This window comes from Fundulus heteroclitus, chromosome 20 (genome assembly GCF_011125445.2).
Source record: "Fundulus heteroclitus isolate FHET01 chromosome 20, MU-UCD_Fhet_4.1, whole genome shotgun sequence".
Classification (NCBI taxonomy): domain Eukaryota; kingdom Metazoa; phylum Chordata; class Actinopteri; order Cyprinodontiformes; family Fundulidae; genus Fundulus; species Fundulus heteroclitus.
In genome coordinates this window covers 7,398,437-7,408,525 of record NC_046380.1, presented here as the reverse complement: position 1 = coordinate 7,408,525, position 10,089 = coordinate 7,398,437, and the positions used below count along the sequence as shown (strand labels likewise).

Genomic DNA, 10,089 nt, shown 5'->3' with positions numbered 1-10,089 from the left:
TGAGCCGAGCCGCGCTGGCTGGTGGGGGCCGCTCTTCTGTTTTTTTTTTTTTTTTTTTTTTTTTTTTTTTACGCAGCAGCGTAAAGTTTCTTAGGGAATTCGCTTCTTGTTGCGCAAGATTCTGTGGAGGAGCGCTGCTGCGTTGGCAGGAGCGAACGCCATACATGGTAAAAAATAATAAATCATTTTTTTTATTAGGAAGCTGTGACGACTTGGGCGATTATATTTATTTTGATGGCATACATGTTCTTCACATGATCCCTACTTTCGTTTTTTTTTTTTTTTTTTTTTAAGGCGTTAGCTTAAGGAAATTTGGTTGCTAAGCAACACGCTTTCCTTACGCAAATAAACTTGACGCAGTTATTAGAAAAAAATGTTACAAATCATCCGGTAATACAATACCCGTTTAATAACAGCATGGCGATGAAGGTAAATAAATGCAGCTGACTTTTATTGGGTATTTTTCATGATTGACAAGGTTTTAGATGACATTTTCGTGAATATCTGTTAATTTAGCCTAAGTCTCATCTAAAATAATTTTTATAAAGTGAGGCATATACGTTAACATGTAAATGTTATATATGAAGTAGTTTACGTATTTTAAAATGCAGTTTTCAGTTTCACCGTCCAGAAATGTGTTGAATTTACAAATGTCCAACTTTAGCTTTTCTTTTCAAAAATGTAGAAAAGAAAAAATTCAAACTCTTTTGAGTGATTGTTGTTTAATTGCTTCCCTGCTACTGCGAGCTGTAAAACAAATTACCCAATAAAGATTCCTTGAACATCTCATCTTGTGCAATAATACTTTTAAACCTGATAATATACAATATTATATTTAATCTATTTTAGGATTTTAATGCAGACTGCCAATGTTTTCAATGTGACAAATGCATAATCAAGTTTTTTTGGGGAGGGGTTGAGTAAACTCCTTTGAGTTTAGAATAAAATGCTCATGTTTAAATAATCAGTCATCTTACCTATTTATAATACAAATAATGAAAACATTGACACCATCGAAATTCAATCAAAATCTATGTCAATGTTTTTCCTCATCCCATTATATATCTAGTTTAGATTTTTTAAAAATAAAACTTCACCTACAAAGAGGCAGGCCGCTCTGTGCCACAGCACTGGTCTGATAAAAAGTTACAATATTCCCTGACCTCTTCATATAAACAAGGCTTTGGTAATAAATATAGATACCCAAGGTGTTTGATTTTTTTTATTTGTTTTAATCCACACATGTATAGAATAATAAAAGCATATAAATGAAAAGCAAACACTCCAAAATACTATTTATCTGCGTTAACAATCAGCAGACAAAATGCCATTTAGCACGAGTGTGCGGAGTGTAAACCGGATCAAGCTGAGGGTCATTCTGAAATGTCTAAGATGTAGTGTTGTGATATGATATCAGAGTCCTATAACAGTGACTAAAGTTTCTAATGACAAAACACAAATACAAAAAAAAAAACAGGACAGGACACATCTATCTCTTCTTTTTGCTCTCTTTCTTTTGCTTCTGTCGAATCTGAGGCGCGGGTCCTTTTGGTTTCTTCATCTGTTCACCAGTTTTGCTTTCCGCTGCCTCCGTTTCCTCCTGTGGAGCAAAACACCAGAACCAGTAAAAAATCTCCCAGTGAGCAGAAAGGCTGGACTGAGAATACATAAACGCAAACCACAATTACATAAGCGTCGTCTGAGCAGAACGGTTTCACTCCTGCTGTTTGGGGAGGGGGGGGTGCGCAACGACGGGCACATTTGTGCTAATTAAAACATTTGCCTTGTGATTTTTTTTTCCTGGTGGCTCGTTTTGGGCAATTTCCTCTCCAAAGAAACAGCTGAATTAAATTCCAACACGCGTGCTCACCCAACAAAAGAAATGCTGCCGTTTCTTCCTGTCAGCACTACGACTGTGAGCGCAGCTTTTGTTCTTTCAAGCAAGCTGCTGTTAAAGATGAAAAAGCAACAAAGTGTGTAGTTTATCTGGGCTTGCAGATAACATCGCCTGAAAATAGAATAATTAAACACAGGATTTAATTGCGCTCGTCTATAAATAACCTCTCCCAGCAGCGGTAGTATGAGGAGAGCAGCTCTTGGGTGGGTTGGGGGGGTTCTTTAGACTTTCACATATAAGACATCAAACAATAACATTCAGAAAGAAATTTCAGAAATCTGTAAAAAAAAAAAAACTAATTGTAAACTTTTTTTAAGGGACACAAATTTAATCCTTTGTGTTTTCATTGTAAAGGAGGGGATTCGTTTAATAATTTTTTTATTTGAACTCTTCCTTTATCCAGGCTGGCATTATTATACAACACAGTTCAATTATTTTCTAAAACAAGAATTGGAGCAAGAGTTTGAGTTTATTTTGGGTTTTCTCTGATCCACAAGTATGATGGAGTTGCAGTCCATAACATATCTGCTGTATTATTCTTAACAGACCTAAATAATATATTTAGGTCTGTATATTTGGTCAAAAGTCTGGTAACAAGCTGGACCTTGAGTCCAGCTTATTACGAGACTTTTTTTTAGTCATCATCAAGCTTCTGGCCTAATTCTGGTTGGATCGTCGCCCCGTGTCTTCTCACAGAATTTGTGAAGTTTGTTTAAATGGTTTGGTTTCCTGGTCGAAGCCTGGCGTAAATCCAGAAACTTTTAATATGGTATTTATGGGGTTGAGAAGGCTGTTCATCCGTTTTAAAACCAGTTTTGATGTATATTTGCGGTTATTATCCTTTTGAAACACCCAGTTGTGTCCAAGCGTCAATCGCTCTGTCCCGCTGCGCGATGCTACCACTAACACGCTTACAGCTTGGTACAGTGAGACTTACGCAAACATATTTCTTGTCATTGTGGCCAAACAGGTCAATATTTATTTTGTCCGATCATTAAACTTTTCTCTTGATTCGTCCATGTGGACGGCTGCTTATTCCGGTTGAACTTAAAAAGCGTCACTCTCTCACTTCGTGGTGAAGTATAATTGACAAGTTTCCAATTAATGCCAGGCTTGAGCCCTAGTTGTTCGCAAACAGTCTAACAGATTAACTTCTCTACTAAACCAGAAAAACATAAAATATTAACCTGGATCGTGGCAGGAAGCAAACAAATTTAAAACGACTAGGAAGAGGTCAAATCTCCTGCTAGACTTGTGCCAGGAGCTTGTTGACGGCAAAAAAAAGCAGGCAATTTCCCTGCAACTTGTTAAGGGACAACTTAGGAATATTCTTTAAAATAATATTTTACGTCTGAACTGTCTGTGTTATTGTCTGCACTAATTGTCCTTTTTGTGTGCTGATATATTGATGCTTTTTTATTGCTATTGTCTATTGCTGTTTTGTTTTTTTCCTTTTATTTTGTGTGAGACCTTCCATTTTATAAACATCAACCTGCCCTGGGACTACAGAGGGAAATTAGCCTCTATGGTTAACTCTGGCATATTCATATGTGGATTTCATTAACCCATGTTAATTAATACGCGTTGTCCCATTAAAAAAAAAAAAAAAAAAAAACTATTTCAAATATCATTTGAGCAATACGCCCATGTTGTCACTGTACAAATGTAACCCCCGGCAGATTACCAAGAAATATCGACAACATTTCTAGCATGAAGTCAGAGTCATGAGACCTTGTTTCCTCTGTTTATTTAAAGTACTGCAGTCAAGTCAGCAAATTTAACTTTATGGTTTCTGTGCACAGCCTTAATAGCAGTCACGTATTTAAATTTAAAAGTGCTTAAATGTGATAAAATGTTGTTGTGACTCGTATTATACAAGTAGCAAATTTAACTTTATGGTTTCTGAGCACGGCCTTAATAGCAATCACGTATTTAAATTTACAAGTACTTAAATGTTAAATGTTGTTGTGACTAATATTATACAAGTTTCTTCACAGAGTTGTTGTAGATGCTGATGGCTGTGGGCAGGAAGGATCTCCTGTAGCGGTCTGACTTACAGCGGTCCTGAAGAAACATCTGAGAGAGACACTCTGTTGCTGTATGACGGCCTGATGAAGCTCAGGATTGTCCGTAATGTTCTTTATGAAGAATCCTTCTTTGCACAATCATCTCCAGAGGTTCCAGCCTTATTTATTAGTTTGTTGAGCTTTTTTAAGTCACTTACTCAGATGCAGCTATCCCAGTGGTGGCACAACAGATCACATTCTCCATAACAGACCTCAAGAAGATCTGCACCATCTTGCTGCAAACACCAAACTCCCATGATGCAAATAGTGCTGGACTTCTTCCTGTTTCTCCTTAAATCTACAATCATCTCCTTTGTTTTGTTTACATTCAAGATGAGATGATTGTTTCCACACTATGCCACTAAGCTGCCCACCAACTCTTTGGACTAAAACTCACACACATGTGAAGCGTCGTCTGAGTATTTCTGACAGGAGTCTGTCTTGTACTGGAAGTTTGAAGTGTGCAGCGTCCCCTATGGTGCTGCTATGCTGTTGCCTTTATGGTTAGACACACGACCCTTCAGTCTCCCGAACTGTGGTTTCCAACAAAGCAAACCAGGCTGAAATGTGTTAAATCCACTGGAAGAATCACAGAACATGATCCTCCCAGTGCTGTTTTCTTTGTCCAGGTGATAGTGGGTTTGCTGAAGCGGGTCTATGACGGCGTCATCAGCTCCACTGGTTATAAGAAAACTGCCGGGGGTCCTGACACTTGTTTGCTTAGTTAGTGAGTTTCTCAGCGAATAATGGATCGTTCTTTCTTGGAATGACACCTAGGTCACTGACCCAAGCCCCAAAAACCTATAAAACTGCTTATGATCTTAAATGATTTTATGAATACCTCTAATGTGGATGGATTTGGCCTAAACGATGTGGTAAGGAGAACATAGAGGGAGTTTAGACTGAAGTTCAGCACTGAGATAAACCAGCTGACCTGGTTGTTGGATCTTATTAAAATGACTCCTAGACACATGAATACTGGTGAAGGACATCAAAGTCAAGCTGGATGAAGAACAAAAGCATCTATTACATAAAAAAATTCAAAACATTTAACCGTATTCAGGGAAACGTCCATGCTGGTAATTAATATGTGCAGATCAGGGAATTGTACAATTCTACTGGCCGTGCATTCAAATGTTTAGATTGATCACAATGATTTAGTTTTTAACATGAGCGGACTATAAGAGTGATGTTTAGGAGAATAACACAAAACGCCTGAATGTACCTTCATTTTAAACCAATGTTAAATGTTTCTACCCACGCAAAAGTATAGTTTTGGGTTTATCAAAACTTATATTATGTTATGCTGTCATGAAAAGAATAAAAAAACAAAACGTAGAACGCCCTCAGCATCAATGTGCAGCAACCCTGGTAAAAATGTGTAAAAAGCGTTAAAATAAATGGCATCTTTTGTTGCAGGGGTACAATCTCATGTTGAAAAACAGAACCTTTAACTCAAGGACATTTAAAGAAATTCCCTTTTTGAAAAAAAAAAAAAAAAAATGTTTTTATTTCAAAACTCCGCTGTGCCACACATTTTGACACTGTTGTTAAACCCTTGTGAAACTTCCTTTTTTATGAGGTTGGAGCATACAGACAGTGATCTTAGACAATCTTTACCCCGGGGATCCACTGAATGTGGAAGTGGTGCGGGAGCGCCCTGCTTTCCGCCAGGCAAGCTATTCCACCTATGGAGATGGTGTGATTTGCCACATCCAAGATAAACGTCTTGTTGTCTATGGGATCAAGTATCAAGTGAGATCCTCTGGGGGCTTGGTGCTGGCGCCGTAAAGTAAAGAGTAAAATGTGATCCAAAGTCTGCACATGTAGTCTTTTACTTGTGAACGCCACCGGATCCACTTCGCTTTCCTGCCTGAACGATCCGCTCTGCTCCATACTGACGCGGAGTCGGCGCGGCGAGCGGCAAAAAATAGAAGCGGCTGTTCTATTTCTACTTGAGGAAGGCACCGTGGCGCGCTGGGTGGAACCGCTCTGACTGACTAGAGTCGCTGCGATCAGCTGCAAAGGCGCAGCCGCACCACGGTATCTGGTGGACGTAAGGGAATCCTCGTTCCTCCAGTTCTCCATAGAGCGCTTTAAGAAATTGCTTCTTACCTTTTGCAGATCGACTATTTTTTAATAATTTCTGCCTGTTTTCACAATTTTTAACTATCTTATTCATCTAGTTTAGCTTGTCTGTGTCTTACTTGTCTATTTTACTGTTATTTCCAGTTGTACACGTACAGCACTTTGTTGACCTTCGTTAAGACAAAGTGCTCTATAAATAAAGGTGGTATGCTATCTCCTTTACCATCCAGCTCACTGTGTGTGACATGAATACGGATTCATTGCCAGCCAGTCTCATTATCTTTATTCTGCACTGAAACAGGAAGTTGTGGATTACTAAAGAGCAGATCCTGGAGACTCAGAACAACTCAAACACCTTATTATTTCATTAGTCCCACCCCCACCATTAATTAAATATTAAATTACATATGTGGTTTCTCTGAATGATTCGGTTTAATTAAACCCTACACTCCCTGCAGAGTGAGGGTCCAGCTCTTTCACCAAGTGACGTCTTTGTAGGCGCTGCTGCATGCTGCCATTCCCAAACAACACATCTAACCTGTCTTTCGTCTCCCAGGCACTAAAACCTTTATTAATGCAAATGGATTATTTTGCTTTAAGTTACAAACGTCTGAATAAACTATACCGTATCTTGAAAATATTTACAAATAAACCTCAAGGATTTTTTACACATCTTTTCATGGCGCTGTACACACCGCTGTGCAACGTTTTAGGACAACTTTAACAACAAAAGATTGCTGTGTGGTTCAATAAAAAAAAAAAAAATTGTATTACCCACATTAGGCAGGTAGTAAAAAGTACAGAAAGGAGCATGGATTCAACAAGATCATAGAAGAACAAATCCAGTCATCTCCGCCTCATTTCCAATCTATTAGGTGTGGAAATGAAGATGTTTTACTTTTCTTAACGAAATATAGGAATGGTGTCGGTACATTATCGTTCAGTTAGTGGGTTAAAACTGAAAATGTAACACTTGTTAGTGCCATCATAAAGGATTGCTATGTCGGTTAAAACTAGACTGATCACTGAGTATATCACGTTCTGAGAAAGTAAACGGCTCTGTGGTAATTTCCAGATTTAGAAATAGCTTTATGTCAATAGATTGTCGCATGTCTGTCTGCTGAAACCAAAAATCCACCTTCCTGAGTCCATCACAGCTGTCTGCTTGTTCCTCTTTTTTTCCTTTTTGGTAGCTAGACCCACATGAATGGATGATATAAAGCGGATTTCATGTGTGATCAAATGAACACTGAATAAAAAGGTACGGCCAAACATTATCAGACCTTAATGAGATTTTAATTCAACCAAGAACCATATTAAGATATTAAGCATTGGGCTGAACGATTTTGGAAAATAACCCAACTGCGATTTTTTTATCTTAATATAGCGATTTATTGCAATTATTTATTTTCAGTTTAATTTATCATGTCTTTTTAAACATATTAAGGCTGTACGATTTTGGCAAAAATCTATACTGCGATATATTTCAACCATAATTGCGCTTTAATTTTGACCTTTCTCTGGATTAACCACAAGCAACAAAAATTGTTGCTTGTAAGACGTTTGTAAACAAGGACTATTGTATAACCGTTTTTATTAATCTGAATATTATTATTTAAGAGAATAGCTTGTTGAATTGGACATCAATCCTTGTGAAACCAACAAACAAGTCTATGTATTAATCAGTTTCATCGTACTTAATGCTATGGTGAGATTCCTGAAAGTTTCTGTGAAAAACAGTATGATTACATAAACTCTAAAACAAATAATAAAATTAGATTATCTCACTGCTGCAACTCTCTTCCCTTCCATGTGGAGCCAAACCCACTTTAAACATATTAACAACAGCAAAAGGACGTGTCTGATCCATTAATTGTTACATTGCCAAAAATTGCAGACCTCTGCGATTTGAAAATTGCGTTCTTTAAAATTGCGATTATATTGAAATTGCGATTAATTGTTCAGCCCTAATTAAGCATATTAAGAAAACGAGATATGTCACTTAAAAAAAATAAATAGAACATATGATGAGTTTCAAAAATTCTATTTCATTTTCTTAGAATGTGATGTTTAAAAAAATATTTAGACTTAACAATACTGGAGGTTAAAAGTTTTATTGATTTCAAGCACTGTCCCGACGCAGGGGATACTTGTGGCGTCCACGCACCTGCTCAGGACCCTTGGATGATGGGAATATGACCGCCAGGATGCAGATCAGCTGGAAGATGGCTCCCAGGAAGAGCCCGTAGCGCAGGATGCTTTCCAGCAAGGTGGGCTCAGGTACTTCAGGGGGGGAGAGGTCCAGCTCTGCAGACATGGCGCTGCCGGGTTTGGGCTCGTTTCATCCGGGGAACTTCCTGTCCAACCAACAGCAGCGCGATTAATTGACAGCGTTAAAGGAGCTGCTAAAAGTTCAGTTTGGACGCACGACAGAAAACCATTCAGCTAAACTATCTGTTGGTCTGCGACCAGCAGAGACAGGGAAGAGCTGATAAAAACAAAGAGCTGACCGGAAATAAATCTGAGCATTTATACATATATATACATTTATACTGTGGGGGCAGGACGCTCACCAGCAATGGCGCAAAAGCCTCCACCGTTTATTTGGTTCCCAAAAAGATAAATAACTCAAAGGAATTTGCACACTACGAAAAAAACTGGACAACTTCACAAGAAAAGGGAAAAATGGGAGGACAAAAAAAAAAAAGCTTTACGGAAATGACGTATCAACGTGTCGTTTACTTCCTTTGTAGTAGAAGATTGATTTGAAAATGTCGCCCTCTGGCGTTCATTTAGGGATATATTATTTATTTTATTCAGAAGTATTAAAACATAGACGGATCACTATATTTTATTATAATTGTTAATGTTTTTATTTCCCTCCTTAGTTCAAATGTATTTTCTTCTAAAGGTGATACTATTACTTCCATAACATTGTTGCGTTCTTTCTCTTGTGCAGTGCAACAAGATTATAATGCTCTTGAAGCACTGGGAGATTGAACAAAATTCCTCTTGCTTGTGCAGTATTTTTAGCAGCGGAATTTAATTTTAGATTTTAGGACAGGTAATAATAAATCACTAAATTAAATGAAACATCCAAAATAGCATTTTGATTCAAAGGGTGCCAGACTTAAAATTGCAATTTTAGTTTGCAGTTAGCTTGATTTTTACAGGTAAAGATCGCTCAGATAAAATGCACGGGCCTGAGTGAATTTAAAAATACTAAATAATAGTTGTTCTACTTTTACGCAGATCAGTTTCTGAATGTTTGTGAACTGATGCAAACAATGACCACACTTTGGTAGAGGTTGTGTAGATAAAGTATACAATTGCATACAAATTTTACTTAATACAGACAGCACAGCTTCTGTTGAGCGATACGTTTTCTTTCTGATAGGGAATAGAACAGGCATTACTCAATAGGTAAAAATGCTTATCCATTCGATTTTGATTTACATTTTTTTAATGCATGAGTTTAGCATGTTTGCACTGGTATTTTGATATTTTATCTATGGTAATGAGCTCCAAGTCTTTGAGGTTGGAAAGCCTGCATGCCATCACCCTAATCTTCAGCTTCCTCTGCAAATTCTCTGTCAGATTCAAGTTGGGAATCTGACTGGGACCACTCCTTAACAGATGTCAATCTCAGTTTCAGTCAGAAGAAAAAGGTTAAAGGTTTAGTCTAAACTACAATCTGACATGCGTATGAATAACATTTGACTTAGCTGGATGTATTATTTCTATTAGTTTGCCTTTGTTATACTGCTTCTAAAAATTCATTGTATATTATTTCGTTTTTCTAAATTATTTTATCAATTTTTTTTAAATAAAAAAGTGAATCGATTTGAATCTGGATTTTAAAAGAAGTACAATGTATGCACAAAATAACAAGAATACAAATAATGCTGGTAGCTTTTTAACTTTTCTGTCAGTTTTAACAATCAAATGATTTAGCTTGATGGAACAGAGCAGAAGCAATGTCTCGTCTACTTTTTTGTACAGAATGGTAAAACAAAAAAACACGCATTGTAATGTAAA

General features: G+C 37.3%; 1 protein-coding gene across 1 annotated transcript; it reads right to left on the bottom strand.

Annotated features, from left to right (window-relative positions):
• Window positions 1–1,207: 1,207 nt before the first annotated feature.
• Window positions 1,208–8,770, bottom strand: manbal (mannosidase beta like). Its single transcript, XM_012853886.3, has 3 exons — window positions 8,625–8,770; window positions 8,219–8,408; window positions 1,208–1,600 (listed from the first exon to the last, which is right to left on the bottom strand). Exons 2-3 carry the CDS (start codon window positions 8,366–8,368, stop codon window positions 1,490–1,492), a joined length of 261 nt encoding a protein of 86 aa, XP_012709340.1. The 5' UTR covers window positions 8,369–8,408; window positions 8,625–8,770; the 3' UTR covers window positions 1,208–1,489.
• Between the last annotated feature and the right edge of the window lie 1,319 nt (window positions 8,771–10,089).